This window comes from Brassica oleracea, chromosome C6, assembly GCF_000695525.1.
Source record: "Brassica oleracea var. oleracea cultivar TO1000 chromosome C6, BOL, whole genome shotgun sequence".
Classification (NCBI taxonomy): domain Eukaryota; kingdom Viridiplantae; phylum Streptophyta; class Magnoliopsida; order Brassicales; family Brassicaceae; genus Brassica; species Brassica oleracea.
In genome coordinates this window covers 32846295-32865886 of record NC_027753.1, presented here as the reverse complement: position 1 = coordinate 32865886, position 19592 = coordinate 32846295, and the positions used below count along the sequence as shown (strand labels likewise).

The 19592-nt window shown below is 36.9% G+C and overlaps 3 protein-coding genes and 1 long non-coding RNA gene across 5 annotated transcripts; 2 read left to right on the top strand and 2 right to left on the bottom strand.

Annotated features, from left to right (window-relative positions):
* Window positions 1–4250, bottom strand: LOC106299204 (histone-lysine N-methyltransferase, H3 lysine-9 specific SUVH7-like). 2 transcript variants are annotated; one of them, XM_013735332.1, is made up of 4 exons: window positions 4219–4250; window positions 2360–2986; window positions 1642–2320; window positions 1–1488 (listed from the first exon to the last, which is right to left on the bottom strand). In XM_013735332.1, the coding sequence occupies exons 2-4, from the start codon at window positions 2957–2959 to the stop codon at window positions 35–37; spliced, it is 2733 nt and encodes a 910-aa protein (XP_013590786.1). In that variant the 5' UTR covers window positions 2960–2986; window positions 4219–4250; the 3' UTR covers window positions 1–34. The 2 variants fall into 2 exon arrangements, with proteins under 2 accessions (XP_013590786.1, XP_013590785.1); XM_013735331.1 differs by having other exon boundaries at window positions 1642–2986.
* Window positions 4251–6997: 2747 nt separating this feature from the next.
* LOC106298032 lies at window positions 6998–10435 on the top strand. Its single transcript, XM_013734139.1, has 6 exons — window positions 6998–7354; window positions 7827–8395; window positions 9551–9646; window positions 9706–9784; window positions 9867–9964; window positions 10094–10435. Exons 1-6 carry the CDS (start codon window positions 7078–7080, stop codon window positions 10433–10435), a joined length of 1461 nt encoding a protein of 486 aa, XP_013589593.1. The 5' UTR covers window positions 6998–7077.
* A 632-nt stretch (window positions 10436–11067) lies between these two features.
* LOC106298776 lies at window positions 11068–12209 on the top strand. Its single transcript, XR_001261555.1, has 2 exons — window positions 11068–11335; window positions 11940–12209. It is a non-coding gene; the product is annotated as an uncharacterized LOC106298776 (long non-coding RNA).
* Window positions 12210–15981: 3772 nt separating this feature from the next.
* LOC106299287 (protein terminal ear1 homolog) lies at window positions 15982–18395 on the bottom strand. The gene is made up of 5 exons (XM_013735399.1): window positions 17694–18395; window positions 17113–17608; window positions 16727–16849; window positions 16507–16648; window positions 15982–16418 (listed from the first exon to the last, which is right to left on the bottom strand). The coding sequence occupies exons 1-5, from the start codon at window positions 18289–18291 to the stop codon at window positions 16197–16199; spliced, it is 1581 nt and encodes a 526-aa protein (XP_013590853.1). The 5' UTR covers window positions 18292–18395; the 3' UTR covers window positions 15982–16196.
* Window positions 18396–19592: the final 1197 nt, after the last annotated feature.

Genomic DNA, 19592 nt, shown 5'->3' with positions numbered 1-19592 from the left:
CAAAGGAAACAAGATATAAAAAAAAGGTTTCAAATCATCCAAAAGAGCCTTGACACTTGACTGAACCACAATGACAAATCTTCTTGCCTTTGAAAATTGTCTTCCCATCTTCTCCAAGCTCTTCAGTTCTACAAGACATTCCGTAATCATACCTCAGCTCCGTCAGTGGAGGTATATGTTTCATCGCAAAAAACGCAATGCGAACACACGGTTGACGAGAATCTTCATATTCAACAGGCTGCCACATAACATTTGGAGAACAGCTATGGTTCATGAACCGGCTGACATTTCCATACGCTTTCGAGCTGACAACCATTCGCCATCGAAGCTTATAAGCTTCAGGGACTTGGTCCCAACAATCTTCACCCACGAGCTCCGGCTCGTAGTTCCACTTGAACTGGTTGTAAACGCGAGAAGAATCAAACACATATTCGTCATCCTCGTCTACGTCATGTATTCTCTTAGCCATACCAACCAACTGACAAATGAAAGTCCCTGCTCGAATCGGCTCCAACGAACGTAACCCCCAACCGCATTTCTCCGTCTTAAACACTTCAACGCGAATTTTCAAACCAGTTTGAGTCAATCTGTTGTGGCAGTCGGGAGGACAAGGACACATATCGCCACACTCATAAACCATTGGCTTACGACAAACTAGAATACGGTTATGGTATGGCAAGTCGCCACCGTTCCTTTGGACACAAATGCACGTTGGACCTTCGCATAACTGAACTTGATGACAATCGATGCATGCGGTAGATTGATAGTTCTGAACAATCGTCATACTTGGACACGTCGAAGAGTTGACGTAGCTGAAATCTTGAGGCATCTCCTTGTCATTCTCATCAATTTCATTCACCAATGGGACTGGTAAAGTCTCGGCTCCATATGAAAGATCTTGAAGTATCAAACCTTTTCTTGAATTATCCGTACACTTACTCCAGTTTTTAGATGACTTCCAATTTGCATAACCAGCAGGTTGGTCCGGTTTTCTCAGCAATTTGAACTTGAACTCTTTGAACCCGGATTTTCCTTTAGCTTCCCATGAATCTGACACAATGTAAAGGCCATCATATATGTAAATATTTTTACCCTTGTTGTTGGGATCTTCTTCACCTCTTATCACTCTAACTTCATTTCCCTTCAGTTTACTTTCCTTCAACGCAGAGTTTCCTCCTCGAAGTTCCTGATCACCAGTTTTACCACCATGTCCAGTATAAATTAAAGTTTGAGTGTCTTCTGTTTCGTCATCGTAGTGTCCTGAAGTTACCACACTTGTAGCTAAAGGACCTTCTGTTGCACCGTCTTTGATAGTTAGATAGTCAATACCGGCAACCATCAGCATGTGTAGCCCAACTAAGGACATCTCTCCCCAAAAGTAAAATATGTCACCCACATTTACTCCAGGAATCGAGCCGATTCTTTTCTTCCTATTAGTCCTAACACCCAAATTCTTACAGTTAGCGAGAGCGGTTTGAAGTAGGGGTCCTGAAATTATGGAAGTCATAAACAATTTAGTAAGATTTTTTTTATAAAAAACATATATTAATTTGAGACATTTTTCTATGTAAAATTTTTAAAAAGAAATTGGGGTTTCTCAACAAATATTTCATTTGGCTATGTCCAGGATTGTAGATATACCTTTAAAGCACTTTAGCTGGCATAGCCGACGCCTCACCGCATCAAACCGCATCAGAACTGAATCAGCTACCTCTTTGTTTCCTGTTTCTCCCTCTGCTTCGCTTATCCCCGTGTCAAAACTTGGGCAAGACGTAACCACTTTGCTGTTGGAATCATAAGGTTTCGGCTTTTTTATGGCCATCTTTGAGTTCTTTGAACCCCTTGGCCGACCACGTTTTCTTTTGATTGCACCAGAACTAGGACCATCAGCAGCAGCAATGGAGTCTTTGTTGGTTTCATATGGTACAATGGCTTGAAGCGATGAGACCATTAGAGGAGGAGCAGGGGTGTTGTTAATACTATTATCAACAGTTTGAAGCAGGGTGATCTCCAGAGTAGGAAGAAGTGGTTCTGCTTGGTGGGTTTCACCATCAATGGTTGGAAGGGGTGAGACTTCGAGAGTAGGAGGAGGGGTGTTGTTAATATTATTATCAACAGTTTGAGGCAAGGTGATCTCCAGAGTAGGAAGAGGTGGTTCTTCCTTGTGGGTTTCACCATCAATGGTTGGAAGGGGTGGGACTTCGAGAGTAGGAGGAGGGGTGTTGTTAATATTATTATCAACAGTTTGAGGCAAGGTGATCTCCAGAGTAGGAAGAGGTGGTTCTGCTTTGTCGGCTTCACCATCAATGGTTGGAAGGGGTGGGACTTCTAGAGTAGGAGGAGGGGTGTTGTTAATATTATTATCAACAGTTTGAGGCAAGGTGATCTCCAGAGTAGGAAGAGGTGGTTCTGCTTTGTGGGTTTCACCATCAGTGGTTGGAAGGGGTGGGACTTCTAGAGTAGGAGGAGGTGTTTTTGGGTTATGGTTTTCATCATCAACAGTTTGAAGCAGGGTGATCTCCAGAGTAGGAAGAGGTGGTTCTGCTTTGTGGGTTTCACCATCAATGGTTGGAAGGGGTGGGACTTCTAGAGGAGGAGGAGGAGGTGTTTTTGGGTTATGGTTTTCATCATCAACAGTTTGAAGAGGTCCGACCTCTAGAGTAGAGGGAGATGTTATGTTGTAGGTTTGATCATCAAGGGTTTGAAGCGGTGAGTCTATTAGAGGATAAAATGTTGTTGGGTTGTAGGTTTCATCGAAGATGGCTTCATCGATTATGGTTTGAAAGGATGAGACTGTTGAAGGAAGATATGGTGTTGTGTAGTAGGTTTCATCATCAAAGAATCGAAACGGTGAGACCATTAGAGAAGTTGGTGGTGATGATATGTTTTCAATGGGATTGTTATCATCGTCAGATTCAACACTCCAACTTCTAAGCCCTTTAGTCTTAGATGGACTCATGTCGAATGCAAAAAGAAAATCTTGTCTGTGGATAAAAAAAAAAGAATAATATAAAGTTAATAACCATCAATCTAATATAAAACATAGTAAGAATTAAACAAAAAAAATCTATTAAAGACTGTCATACGTAATAATTCTTTTAAAACAGAAAAATAAAATAAGCTCTATGTCGCGTTTTACGAAGCTTGAGAACCTTGTCAAAGGTTGTCTATACACAAGACTATCATATGAATTAACAGTCCACTAATTCACTTTCGTAAGATATAATAATATATACATATACAGATATACTTCCACAAAATATATATTAATCCTCTAAAACGCAAAACATTTTTTTTACTATGGTTTATCGACCCTTCAAATTATAATTAAGCATATATACTTTTAATTATATTACGATAAAGACACCGACATTTCTCAAATTTTATCTATTAAGACAGAAAATGATAAAAATCATTCATGAAAACATTTTTTTCCTCATCCCCTCAACTTTACAAAGAAATATATATATAAACAAAGAGTAGATAGAAAGAAAAAAGAAAGAGTAGATAGAACTTGATGAAAACCTATATGCAGTGATGTAGTAGAGTATTCATTAACCCAAATTTATATGCTTTGAATTTTTTTGCTTAAACCCTAGGGTTGCCACATAATGAATACTTTATTATTTTCTTCGTATGCTTTATAGTCACGAATAAAAAATGATTAGAAATGATAAGTAGGGTAAAGAAAAACAGAAAAGGTGAGTGAGAGATGTTTGCTATTTATTAAACCACATAACGATTTATTCAGATCTGAATTGTAGTGAAGTCGCTGTAATAAAAATAGTTTTTTTTTTCACCTTCTTATTTTCAGTTTTGAAGATTATAAAATTTAAAACAACAGCACATACAACCAGAATAATTTTTTAATCAAATTTATTATAACAAATTAACCAGGGATATAACTAAAATAGATCATTATATCATAATCTACAAAAATATGTGTGTATATATAAGTATATAATATCAGTTACATTCTGTATCAACAAAAACATAAAAATAAAAAAAAGAGAGAAAGAATAATTAAGTCTCAGTCTAATAAACATAAACATGCTTATGAAAGAAGTTCAACGCCAACTAAATATTAAGTAAGAATAGCAAAACAATAAATTAACACGTACATTTGAATTGCAAGAACTAAGAACGATAAGTGCTCCAAAAGAAAACAAGACGAAATAGAGGAAAGTAGAACAAGAAACAGAAAATAAAATTACTGACAAAATATGGTTGAAGTAGCCGAATACAATGATCCTTTGATATTTGGAAGTGAAGAAGAATATAATGAGAGTGTCTCTATTTATAAGGATTTCAGCATGATGTGTTGATGTCTAAAAAACAAATAAGGGCCTTTAGATCATGTTTGATTCATCTCCACCTTACAAATTTTAGCCATAAAATCCCGTAGATTTATTTCATTTTATTAATTGTATCTAACAGTTGTCATTCATATTTTTACCAGTTTTGACTCAAAAAAATAATTGACCTAGACATAAAAAATCTTTTCTTTCCAATTTAAAAATAAATAAATTTCAACATATCTATATACAGTTTAGTCAAGATTTGAAATTTGAATGGTTTGGATAAGCACTCCCAAAAAAAATCATATAATTTTTTTTAATTTTTTTTTTTTATTATCTGGAGGTTTCGGGGACAAGGCCCATAATCTTCAGGTCCGAGATCCGCCAGACCCTGATACCATGAGGACAAAGTCCATGGCGTAAAGTATTTCTCCCAAAGTGGATCGAACCCCAGGAGCGCAATAGCACCAACGCATTGAACTGCCACATCCGTAGTGAATATTTGAATTGTGTTTATTAACATTTATGAAAAAAAATTGTTATTATTCATTTTCAATTTGTTGCAGTTCTTGGGTTTATCCTAACACAGACGTTTATGGGTTTGTACTAATTAGCATTATACGTATTCTCTACTCTAATAATACAACCCATTCAGTTGTGATTCTTGCTCTTCGTTCTTTGAGCATCGTTTCAAAAAGAACAACTTTACACAAACACTACACATTTTCTACGGACATGTACGTGTTTGAGTTTTCTACGGACATGTACGTGTTTGAGTTTTGTCTCAAAATAGTGTAAGTGTTAAGAGATAGTGAAATCTGATGAGGTTAGGTATACCATAAGATATGCCACAAAATTTCAACCATGTCAGTTGTCAGATGTATTTTAATAATTACGAGAGAATAAAATGGATATTAACCTGCCAAAAGCTCGCCAACAATTTCTTCTCTTTTTGTTGATAAGGCAACACAGTCTGACAGAAACAAAACAAACATGATGAAGATACAGTGCAACAAATTATGCTAGTAAGTAATCTTGATGATGTCAAATCAATTAGATTAATCATACTCTAGAAGAAGTATAACTAGTACATGATAAATATAACTAATTGATAGAAACCAAAAAAATCTTACTCGTTGTCAATAAGTAAGTGCAAAAGCTAGTCTAAAATTTTGGAATGCACTCGCTTGAAAGATTATACATAATACATTGCTATACAGAATGCAAACTCATGTTTTATACGTCATGTATATAGTATAGGAGTTGAGACTCAAACCGAATTGTATTACCAGCCAACTTACAGCAGTTATAGCATTCGAAAAATTTCTTGGTATACATGCCCTTAGCTAACTTTGGATACCTAACTGATGATTGAAATCCGAGCTCATTCCATATATGATTATTAGTTGCAGTTAATTGTTGATAATCCTATGCTCATATCTGCAAAACTCATAAATACTAGAACATTTTGCGAGCCAGATATAGATATATCAATGAAAAAAATAGAAGGATAGGTTAAGAGGTAAGCAATTGTGTTATATATATGAAGCAATAATATCAAGCATAAATTAACTCCCTGTGGAGGGTCAAAAACCGTGCCATTATCATAACCGATAACGTAAACCTTTTCACGAATAGGGAGAGTATCATCCCAAGACGAGTCCTCAGCCTCCAGTAGACACATGACCACCAGAATCATTTCAGTAGATAAACACTGCAAATTAAGTACAAAACCTTTGTGTTATAAATGAGATACTGCCGCGTGAACTTCTGAAATTCTGTTAATGGGATCTGAGTTGTAACGTTTGTGGAGGGTTGAAGCAGCAGATGGTTTGGTTAGACTTGGGGGGGAGGACTGAATTCAATCTCAGTTTAGGGTTTACTTGTATCACCATTAAGTGAATTGAAGGGGAAACAAATTTCATACAATTAAATGAAAAGCCTCCTAAACCTTAGAAACCATGAGCGCATGTGCGCAGCGGTTCCTGCAGCATCTATCTGTGCAATTCTTTCTTGGCGTTCTACCCCAGTTCATATTTATCCCAATGAAACGAGCCACCAGCCACTTCACTCATATCAAGAGATTCATTCATTAGAAACTTATCAAATAAGTTTCCACTTAAAGATACATACAAGTGATTCTCTTAGACATTGCAAGGCGCCAAAAAGATCTAGAATCGTATCAATCTTTGGTCAAGAAAATAAGAGAGCTATATCATGTTTTAATATGTCTTGTCATCCAAATTATACTAATCTCATTAGCTTAACGCCATAAGATTAGAAATAAATATATATTTACTTTCTGGCACTAGAGAATTCTCGACCTTCAATAGTACATAAGATGATAGTCATTTACCATATCCTAGAAAAGTACATTGTCACTGAAAAGGTGACGACTACATTAGTGTTATGCATTTTTTCTAATACCTTCAAAACAACATATGAAGCCCACAATCAATCAATTAAGTAAACTATAAATTGGAAATTTGTGCGAAAAATATCTCATCTAGTCATCTTTAAGAATAAAAGTACAACTGTTCTACTAAACTACTCAAAGCACCCACTAAGATATTCAACAACAATGATATGTTAATTAGTGCTTTTCTATCAAGTTGTTTCTTCTCTATTAAGTAAATAATATAATACCATCAAAAATCACTGCACACGCTCACTAAAATTGTAAAAGCCATCAGCTCGGAGATTCCTTCGAAAAAAGGTTTGCTATGGTCTACCAAAGTCCTTAATTCGAATAGAGAGGTTCATTTGACGATCACAGGCGATGAATACGGTGGGGGAAAGATATTTGGGAACGGTGGAGATGGCTGAGGCTCCGTACATGACGGCGAAAACGTCAATGTGGTGGGACATAGAGAATTGTCAAATCCCAAGGGGGTTTGATGCTCATGGAATAGCTCAGAATATTTGTTCGGCGCTTATGAAGATGAACTACTTTAGTCCAGTCTCAATCTACGCATATGGGGATGTGAATGGTATCCCTCCGACCATCCAGCATGCCCTTAGTTCCACTGGAATCGTGCTCAACCATGTCCCAGCCGGTAATATACATTTAAAACCCTTAACTTATTCCTGTTTCTTATGTTTAATGCTATTTATGTATCTTGATCTGCTGATGTTTGAATCATGTTATTGTGGTAAGTTTGGAGAAAACCTTAGTAGTATGATAATTTCTCTCCAATTTATTCTGGTAAGTATGGAGAAAATATTTTATATTTGTCTATATTTTGTTATGTAACTTAATATTTTATATTTGTGTATATTTATAAAAACAAATTTAAATTATACAAAGTCTCTAACTTGTACATATATGATAATGGGAAATCTAAGTATTTCACAATAAGAAAATATACACAAATATAATCTCCAAAAAGTATTCCTTGACGCATGCCTCACGATGGTTTTTCAAATTTTAATTTTGAATTAAATCCGCTGAGAGTGTTTTGGTTACATTTTGATTGATCATAGCGCTTCCTTTTAATGTTTGTTTGATGTGTGTGGATGTTCTTCCAGGAGTACAAGATGCGAGTGATAAGAAGATTTTGGTGGACATGTTGTTTTGGGCGGTGGACAATCCTCCGCCCGCAACTTTTATGCTGATCTCTGGAGATAGAGACTTTTCCAATGATCTTCACCAATTAAGGATGAGACGGTACAATATTCTCTTGGCACAGCCTCAAAAAGGGTCACCGCTGCTAGTTCATGCTGCAAGGACACTATGGCTTTGGACAAGTCTATCAGCTGGAGAAAGCCCTCTCACACAAAGCGGAAGCTCACAACTTGTTGCCAATGAGACAACTCACCCTTATTCTCGTAGACTGGTACCTTCACCTGTTCGACAGCCTAACCCTAATGTTGATCCTCCTAGACCGGGTCCTTTTCCTGTTCGACGGCCTAACCCTGACCCTTCTGGGAGTAGTGGAAATAGGATCCCAAATCAAGCTCAGAATAATAGTCCCAATGCTGCTAGGCAATGTACTTGTAGTAGGTGGCCACGCTGTGGTAATGTTTTCTTTGATCTTCCCCCGGAGAATCTCTTCCTAACACTCTTCTTCTGTATGTTATTTCTGATTTTGATCAAGGTAAGCTTTTCGATGGTTTTTTTTACATTCTTAATGATTTTTTTATATATTGGATTTTTCAGTTTAGATTAGCTTCTAGGTTGTTATTAGCTTTTCCTATCAACAATTGTAGACTAGTGTTGATGTGACCAAATTAATTTGTATAGCTGCTTGCTTTGACCTCACACTTTGGATCGTTGTTATCCATCATAGTTTATTTTTCCATGCCTGCTTTATTCACTGATAACTCCTATACAATATGATGATTTAGCTGTCTGGTATACGCTTAACGGAATGGGTAGTTGCTTGAATTTCTAATGTATGCATTATTTGATTTTTTTAATCCTAATTTTGGTCTCTCTAATTTAGGTCCCACTCCCACTATCTTTTTTCTTTTTTGCTAACATACATTCATACACTCCCACTATCTTGAAGATGGTTTTCTTGGAGTTGCTGATTATGGAAGATTTTACGTAATCGACAAGGGAACTCAAGTGACTATGGCCTCGAGTTCTTGATTGGCATGTATGTAGATTATGCCAATGACCTTTATCTCAATGTTGCTCAGGATTTTGATTCAGAGATCTTTTTTTTGAAGTGTGTTTCCAAAAATATGGTGGAAAAACAATATGTGTGTGACTCTGTGTATGTATGTGTGTATGCCTCAGCATATATGTGTTTGCGTTCTGCAAGTGGTTGGGAATAACCCACAGAGAAAATAGAAACGACATCAAACGATAGAACAAAAAAAAAGATCAAGCAGAACAAAAAGATTTTAAGATGGCATACATGAAACAATACGAATCCACTCAAAGAAGAGAGCATCTGTAATTTGCAGTTACAGTTTTCTTGCGACATTTATCCTCATATAGGAAAGATGATGAAAGCGTTCCAAAAAAAAAGAAGGAAAGATGATGAATACCATTTGTTTTATAAATTAAAGACAATACATCCTCTCCTCACATTCAATACAAATAACAACAGTTATCATTGGTCCTTTCAAGCACTGATGGCAAATTGCACCTGTTACTTGTGGTTGTGGAGCTGGTGGCCGTGAACGACTAACACAATTCATGTGGACATTTTCTGAACTGTGTTAATCTATCCTTTTCCGTGAAATTTCTGAGGAAAGAAAAAGAAATTTTATCTAACATGTTTGGAAATTGGACTCTCCAGGGCAAGATCCAACACTTCCTCTGGCGAGCTCTGAATAATGCTCTCCCTGTGGCAGAGCTCATTCATAGAGGAATGGAAGTAGAACCATCTTGTAAAGTATGTGGAGAACTAGAAACCATTGATCATGTTCTCCTGCATTGCTCTTTTGCCCAAAGAACTTGGGAACTGGCTCCAACTCAACTTGCATCAGGCCATGCGCTACCTTCAAATTCGCTCCAACAGCTACTTTCTCTGGTACCGAAAGTTCTCAATCTTCCTCCTTCGGGATTAACCTGTTCTCCGCTGTCTCCCTGGATCATTTGAAACCTTTGGACAGCAAGGAACAAAAGGATTTTTGAGAACAAAATCTGCTCTGCTGAAGAGACTCTTTCTAAAGCTATTAGGGATGCAAAAGAGTGGGAAGGAGCAAAGAAGGTACCTGCTGTGATAGAAAAGCCTAGGCAGAATCCTATGAGCCAAATTGATTCTATGATCCCACCTTGTTGGGTTGATGGTGCATGGAATGCGGGTTTTAAATGTGCTGGTTTTGGTTGGTTTATACAGGATAAGCAATCTAAACTGGAGATTAAAGGTGCGGCATCCCGCTGCCATGTTGCATCTACGCTAACAGCTGAAGCTCTGGCCCTCCGAGAAGCACTACAGGTGGCCTCTAATGAGGGTCTATCACGCCTCACGATCATGTCGGACTCATGTGTCCTCATCTCTGCCCTGCGATCAGGGACGGTTCTGAATGAGATAGCGGGACTTTTCCATGAAATTAGTCACTTCATTTCTCTCTTCTCAACCTTTTCTTTTGTTGTAATCTTTCGTTCAGTGAACGCCGCTGTAGCCGATGGGCTTGCGAAAGCTGCTCTTGCAGCTCTTTGTCTTCAAAACATCGTATGAATGCTTTAGTATGAATTAATCCTTTGACCAAAAAAAAGAAAAGGAAATTTTATCTCTTTTTTTTCTGACGTCAAGAAAAAATTATATAGGAACAAGTAGGATTGGACAAAATATCATCTGAATTTGGAGAAATCAGTTGAACCTGATTAGAAAAAAATGTATCGAATCTGAACTGAAACTCATAAATACTTAAACAGGTCCAAAAGTTTAGTAGAGTTCAATTTGAAATGAAATATTTTAGTTACCCGATATATCTAAATCATAATTATATATTTAAATATATTAGTTTTTTAAGATGAATATTTAAAAATATACAAAATCTCTAAAAATCCAAAATACTAGAAAGTATCTGAATATTCGGAAAATTGGAAATACCTGCAATATATATTAGTTCTCTACATAAATATCTAAATTGAACCAGTTTTCATGTTAATTTTACATATTTATTTATGCTTTATTCAAATGTAAATGTTGTATATTATTTTTATATTCGGGTTTGGAAGATTTTAAAGTATATTTAGAATTTTAAAATATTAAACATGATTTAGCATAATGACACGTAGCATTTCGTGTAAGACGATACAATCTACGGTGGTAACACAGTAGTTTAGGTGTATCTTTCTGCACTGTATCCTTACCCCGTAAACACCATCCATCCAACAACAACATCCCTGGGCCGATCTGCAAATCTCCTTCTCAAACGACGCAGCCGAGAAAGAAAGAAAAAAAAGAAACACAGCGCAAGGAGGGAGGAGCTTACGACGAAAGAGGAGAAGACAAGCGGAGAGTATAAAAATGGTGAAGGTGTTGACATACTTTGGGATGACATTGGCTGCTTTCGCCTTCTGGCAATCCATGGACAAAGTTCACGTCTGGATCGCTCTTCATCAAGACGAGAAGGTTTCTTTCTCTTCCTCGCTCCTCCTGTGAAATTTCAAACATTTTTTCGTCAACTGTATGAATCTCATATCGAATTATTTTAGATGAAGGGCGAAACCTAGGCTATCGATTTTGATTTAATCATCCCCAGATTCAGTGATATTTTGTCGATTTACTATGATTGGGGAATGTTGGATTATGTAGAAACATTAGATATCTAGCGTTTATGCTTTTTCGGACATCAGATTAGACTTTTGACATTCGTCATGTAACATGTAATGAATAGAAGCTAAGCTTAGCTTGTTTTTTTTTTTTTTTTTTTTTTTTTTGCTGTGGAAGCAAAAGTAGAGATTGGGATTGCAATTGATTAAGTAGTGATGAGGAGAGTATATGAAAAACAGCTCACTGAGATGTGAGTTGTGTAGGGATTACTGATGGAGGAGCTAAACTCTCACCATTTTGCACTTGATGAAGGTTTTTTTTTTTTGAAGTTGTATTTAAGGGATCTGTAACAGCACATATATATATTGGTGGATGCACTCTATTAGGACCTAAGCTCTCACTGATTTGTTTTTATTCAAGTATTAGTGATAAAGGAATCTGATAACAATGTGTTTATGTGCAGCAAGAAAGAATGGAGAAAGAAGCGGAGGTAAAGCGGGTTAGAGCAGAGCTGCTGCGGAAAGCTAGAGAGGAGGATCCTCTTGCCTGATCATCATCTTCTTCTTCTTCAGTCATGTTTTTTTATTTCTATAATCAAAATTCACTTCTCTCATGACACTATTTTTTCACCGTTATGGACCAAAATGGAGTTTGCATAAAACGACAGTACCATATATGCTGTTGAATGTGGGATGATCATGAATAATAACTTCCTCTTTGTTGTTCTTCTCAACTTATGAAATACTAGTGCACAAGTACCAGCATCTTGCTCTACTTTTGTCTGTCCACGACATTGTATCATGGATTCTTGTGTTCTTGCACAAGTCTAAGAAGGTTACAGATGTCAGATCCAGTTTCTGATTCGGTTTGGCTAACTAAGTACATTATTTTTCTTACCGTCACTGTTAGAATATTTCCGAATAACTCGATGCGTCAAGTTTCAACTGGAATAAAAAATTGAACAGGAAGGGGGTTTTCAGTTTTTGATTTCTAGTATTTTCTTCGTGGTTTTACCTGTGTCAATGGCATTTGCCAGGGTCTTCTTTTGTGATAACACAGAAGACATCATTAGTAAATGACCTTATGATTTTTAAACGACTCTTGATCCGTCTCCGACTACGCTAGGGCATCGCTGCCTCCAAACTCCGACAATGACACGCTAGCCTCGTCATATCGAGAGACGCCGAAGCGTTACAACGGTGACAGTAAGCAAAATAAAATTTTTAAAAATTTCAAGAAAAAATTTTCATTAATTTTGAATGTAACCAACTTACAAAGCAATAAAGAAAACAGGGAACCAATGCCCAGATTCCAGAAGCTCAAATGGTGTTTAAAACCATATCCAATGGTGCATGATTTTAAAGAAATACATCAAATATTAGGGAAACTTTGTCTAATGATGCATCATTTTGAAAAAAAATAATCTCTCTGTCCCTGAAAATAAGATTTTCTAGAGTATGCACGCTTATTAAGAATTTAATAAATGTTTATAATTTAATTTATTTTTTACTTTATTATACACTTTTCAATAACTTTCCACCAATGAAATTTAACCAATTCAAATATTCTCAATTAATGTTCCTCAAAAGTATAAAAAAATACCTTAACAATATAGAAAATCTATCTTTGTGGAACGAGAAAAAAATCTAAAACATCTTACTTTCAGGAACGGAGGTAGTATAAGGATATGAATAATATCTTCTCGAATTTGGGATAATATTATTCACAACCTCATTTTTAAAATTAATTCTTAAATTCTTATATAATTTTATTTTATATCTAAAAGCTTAAATATTTGTATTTTATACTTTACTGAAATTAATAATATTTTCATTAATACAATTATAAATTCATAAATCATTGTCTACTTTTGAGAAACTAAATTTATATATAAATTAAATATTTAGTTAAATAATTTTTTTGGTTATAAAATAAGTATCGTTTGTGACTTTCAATGCAAAATTTATTAATTTTATTCAACAATTTGTTTTATTGGTTGAAATATAGTTAGGTGTATAGGTAATTTTGTTTTTAGATAGAAAATATACAAAATTAATTGTTTTTTTAATCTATGTGCACAAATCTGAAACGATATTTAGAACGAAACAAAAAGATTAATAAGTATTAACAATAAAATATATTTGAATTTTTTATTTTAAAGAAGAAATAAAAACAACCATTAAAGCAAAACTCAAACTCATTAAAATTTTATGACAATCATTGGAAATGTCTTCTGTCTTAAATATCTAACTCTAAAATCTCAAAACCAGAATAAATCCAAACCAAAAATTGAATGCAGTGTTTTAAATTTCTAACAAGAAATTGAAAAATATTAAGCAATTAATTTATTGACTAGAGATCATACAAAATTAGTAAATACGCAAAACATCATTTCCTCAATAAAGATTGAAAAAAGGCAAGTGACAACAAGATATATGAAAAGAAAGATAAAACGTGAAAAGTGACCGTACGTTTTCGGTTGATGCAGGTACTAATGCGTATTTAACTTATGTAGAGTCCATTTATAGGAAAACTGTATTTATATGATTATGTGGGTAACGACGCTATATGATTATGTGGGTAGCCAGCTTTTTTTCGTTAAACAACTTCAAACCCATAGTTTGTATACAGTCGAGATCAAGAAAGACGGAAAAATATCTAGAAAATGAATTTACTTTTGCACAACCTTAATTTAGAAGACAAAGGTTCCTTCTTGCATGACACACAACCTCAATTATATCTCCTCAGAATTGTTTTTTCGAAATGTTAAATCTTCTCTTCTAAAAAAGTTGCCATACACTTCAAGGAGAAAAAAATATAATGGCATGAGGATATGTAGAATCGTTCTTGGTTTTTCAACATTCAAATAATTAAATGAATAAGAAAAAAAATAAGGAAGATTCTCATTTAAAAAAAATATTTGAAAACAATTAACTGATTAGAGTATCATTCATATAGTTTTAGTGTGCAATCGTATGGTCATTATAGAGTAAATGTTTACTTCCAACTTTTTGTTATTCCAAATCCCACAGAAAAAATACCTATCAAATGGAATACTATTTTCACCTATTTACTCTTGTTACTATTTAAAAAGGGAAAAACACACACACAAATTTGTTCTTAGTTTAATTAAAATAAAATAATTTACTCTACTTTCTTTTTTATTTTTTTATTTTCTTCCTACTGTTTCCCACTTTTTTTTACTTTACTCTCACTAATACCAATCAAACCCTTAGCCAAAATTTCTAATAATTAATAATAATATACTATAATATTGTAATTAATTTTTAAAAAATAATTATAACTAACAGACAAATCACATATGACAAAAAAATAAATCTCTCACGTTCTTTCATCTCTCATCACTTTTACATGTTTTATATTTATAATTTTAAATAATACTGAATTAAGGTTTTCTACAACCAGCTCTCTCTCTCTCTTTTCTCCTTAATATCTTTCAGAGAGAGAGCTGAGTTCTCGTTTATATCGCCGGTTCTTCTCCGGCTTCCTTTTGCCCATGGTTTGGGAATCCTTTCCAGCATTGGTGGCGTCCTTCGCATCGTTTGGCTGGCTATCGACTCTGGCGTCTCACCTTCTTCTATGGTAAAGGCGGCCGGCTTTTTACTCTGACTTCGACCCTTCTTCTCCGGGTGTTGTTCAGCTTTCCCCGAGATTTTCCCGGTTTCGTTTGATCAACGCCTCCTCTCTGTTCAATCGATTCTTGGTCCATCCTCCGATGTCTCTTTCCTCCCCTTGGTGTGATTGTTTCATCTTCAATCTTACTTATATCTACAAAGGTGTTTGGACTTGTTTGTAGGAAAATCGGAGGTTGTTGGATTGATTGTGTTTCAATTGAACCCTTTCTATGAAGCGTAGATCTGTTTGACGTTTATATCTTCTCTCGGTTGTTGTTCATTGTCTTTGGATATGCTCTCGATTCCGGTCGATTGATGCTCTCCGATAAACAAAGTATTGATGTTGAAGGCTTAGGCGTTGTGGCTTAAGGTTTCTCCATCTTCCATTAAAGTGGTCGTCGGAGTTCTTTGGACGGGTTCCTGTTTCCGGTATGTTTCGGTGGATCGCCGATTATACTTCCGGCGGTGGCTTCCAGTCGGTGAAGGCGGAGGAGGCTTTGGTTGACACGTGTCCCTCGGTACTTTCGTTTTCAACACGTCGCCAGGTCTCGTCATCGGTTCTTCTTTTGGACTCTTTTGTCTCTTGGACTTCTATGTTGTTACCGTTAGGCTTTTGTTTGCATGCCCTTTCGTTGGGCCTCTCTTGTATTAATGTTTCTTGTTAATAAAATACAAGTTGACAAAAAAAAAAAATAAGGTTTTCTATATTTATAATTTAATTATAATAATACTAAAACTCTGAATGAAAATGGCCTTATATTTCATTTAAAAAAGGCTTAACTTCTTATAATTAAGTGTTTTTATATTGATAATTTAATTACAATACTAAATTATAATAACATAAACGATATTTTGATAAACCTTGCTTGATAGGCATAATGTCAATGCTCTAAACGAAGTTTACACATAAAACATCCAAAAGAAAGAAGTCGTTCGAAAAAAAAAGACAGAAGAAAAGTGGAGAGAGAGAGAGAGGAGATGAAAAGACATCCATACAGCTACATATTTATAGATCGCCGCCTAAAAGCCGAAACCGTCATTAAATCTTCACTACTGTTTCGCCTTCGTCATCCGAAACGCCGCCGTCAACCATCACTTCTCTCAATCGAAGACGAACAAGATGTGACAGTTTCGTCACGAGAGGGACAGCTATCTTCCACTGGTCTGGTCCCGGGGTCAACAATAATGGCGATGGGCTCCGTCAGCAACCGCCCGTCACGCGCCGGGGAGAAAATCACCGGCTTGTACTCCATTTCTACTTTTGGCAGCTTTAAGTGCTTAAAGTGTTCCTTCAACGACTCAAGACCCTTTACCATATCACAAAAGAAAAAAAACTACATATATTAATTATATAACTCTAATGTAATATACCAAAAGACTAAACCATTTTTGTACCTGGACTCGAGCATAAGTGACCTCACAGATCTTATTCGACTGGAAAAGTCTCCAGTGATTATTGTGAAAGGCCTTGTAAAGTCTCCACACAGCTTCAGGTGTTGTCATGTTCACAAACCCATATCCCACATTGCATTTGTTGCTAATAATCAACAAAAACGCAATTAGCCACTAATTTACTCTTTTAAAAATATAAAACTACGGTTGTTATTATTATTACCCGAAGTCAATTGGGAGGTAGACAAAGTCGTAAGACGACATGGGCGTTTGGTTCCCTTCGCTGACGATCTCTTCGTTACAGTCATTGCAATGTGCGTCCAGCATATTCAAAAGCAGCTTCTGGCTGCACATAGGAAACAACCATATTATAAAAAAAAATTGACTAATCGATGATAATAGCAAACTCCATGGGCCCTAAGTATACAAAAATAGAAACACATGCACATAAGATCAAGACTATATCCGGAGGGTGTTGTTGACTTTCGTCAAAGCACCAAATAAAAACAGAAACAAAGCATATCCTCGTTTTTGGACACTATTGCCCGAGCACATGCACATCGCTATCACAAAGTATACATGAAAAAAAGACGCATATTATATGCTTACGTGTACTTGTTCGGGATGTTTTTGATCATCACGGTGGTACGACCGTCTCTAGACTCAGCAATGGCGTCTTCGCTTATGGTGAAGCGAGTATCGATGATACTATTCTTCTTCGTCGTATGCATCTTAGACCGCTTCTTGTTTTGCTCGTACCGGTCAGTATCACCGGTAGAGAAGTTGGGTTTGACCGGTTTTCCCTTAACCGGGCCTCGTCTTCTTAACTGACTCGCCGGAGATGGAACTTGACGACGGAAAAGCGGCGGCGGTGGTGGCGGCGGTGGATGGTGATGGTTGGAGAGGAAGCCTTTGTTGAAGCGTGCGGCGAGAATGAGCTTTTTGTTAAACCCACCTGGACGGCTAAATTGTACAACGATCGGTTTCCCGTCGATTGATTTTCCGTCCATCTCTCGGCGAGCTAATGCCGCGTCTCTGACGTCGTAAAACTCAACGAATCTCTGTTCTCTTTTAAACGGCGTCTCTCTTGACTCCTTCACTTCCCCTGCGAGAATATATGTAATCAACGAACAAAGGGAGTGTGTTTTTATTACACAACACTCTAACAAGTCGAGAGCTTTGTCTTTTACCGTAAGCCTCGAAAATCTGACGGAGAGCTGCGGAAGAGACGGTGGGTTCCAAGTTCATAATCACAAGCGACCCTTGGTTGTTCCCCTCGGGAACCGCCCTGAAATGTGGAAACACGAAATGGGCCCACACGGTTCTTCCCGAGACGAGCCCACGCGCCGCCGTGTAGCCACGTCCGAAACGGACCTGTTGCTGATGCATGTGGCGCTCGCGTATCTCCCTAAGCGCTCTTTGCGAGTTTCTCAGATCGTAGAAGTGAACGGTCACGATACCTTCGTGCGCTCTCTCCATTTGGACGCCACGCACCTCGCCGAAAACCTCCAGGTCCCGACGAATCGATGACTCGCTGACGTCAGCTGGTACTGGTAACAGCACTAGGGTTCTTGTCGGTATAGACAACGACGGAGGAAGGTGAGGAGGAGCGGGAGGGAGAGGTCCGGCGAAACAAGAGAAGAAACGAGGGTAAGGCGGCGGTGGAGGGGGAGGAGGAAGAGGGAGGTAGATTCTTGTCGGGATAAAGAAAGGAACTGGGTTTAGGTTCGCCGGTAAGAACATCGGAGCTGTTGGGTTTAGGTGTCCAGGGTAACCGGTTTCAGACATGGCGGTTTTTAACGGGAAGGAAAGTGAAGAGTTTTAAGGAACTGGTGTTTCCGGTGATGTACGTTTATAGTGATGGGCGTTTGATCTTCCTCAGTGATCGTACTCTCTCTCTCTCTTTATTTTGTTTGCAAGGGGGAGGAGGTGCAAAAAGTGGAGTTTTCAGTTTTGTTTTATTCTACAGAAATGTTTTATTATTTATTTTCATTTTTTTTTTTTTTTTTTATAACTAAAGTCAAGGTTCTTTAATCTGATGGCTATAATTTACTGTATACTCACGATTTGTCCCTTTTGCCCTTGTTGAGGATGTCATTACAATGGATGATGGATGGTTTGGTTGGTATTTCCAAGATTCTTTGAGCGGTTTGGCAGAAAACGGATAACATTGTAAACAGAGACGGTAAAAATATGGTGATGTGGTGTTATTATTTATCAAATAAAACTCTTTATGTCATGAAACTTAAGATTTAGAGCAGCAAGTTTATGTGTTTTATTAATCATAAAGTGTTCCATTTATATAAAAGATTAGAAGATAGATAAAATGAAAGATTACAAATCATAAACATAAAGAAAAAGGAAAATCCTAATCATACAAGGAAAAAGAAATTGAGTTCTTTTTCTCCTAAACCATGTAGCCGTCTCTCTCTCTCTCTCTAAGTCTCGCGGCCGCCTTTATCTCTCTAGGATTGGACCGTCTCTCTCTAAGCGTATGGGCCGATTATGGACCGGGCCGGTTATGGACATCCATCAATTGATTTATAACACTCCCCCTTGGATGCCATAACCATACATGGATTGTAATACGCTTAATGTTGCCTCATTAAAACCTTATCAGGAAAACCCAGTGGGACAAAACCATGATGAAGGAAAAAGAGTACAACACGTACTACTCCCCCTGATGTGAACCTCAGTGGAGGTCTTTCAGCCTACGCATCCCAATCTGATGCATAAGTTTCCTGAACGTGCAAGTCGGGAGTGACTTAGTGAATAGGTCAGCTAAATTGTCGTTGGACCTTACTTGGACGACCAGGACTTCGCCGGCTTTCTGAAGCTCGTGCGTGAAAAAGAACTTAGGTAATATGTGCTTCGTCCTGTCTCCTTTGATGTAGTCGTCCTTGAGTTGAGCAATGCATGTAGCATTTTCCTCATACATCACGGTTGGCTCTTTGTCCTCAGACATCCCGCAATCAGCTCGGACATGTTGGGTCATCGACCTCAACCAAACACACTCGCGACTGGCCTCAAGAATGGCCAAGATTTCCAAGTGATTAGATGATGTGGCCGCGATGGTTTGTTTCATGGAA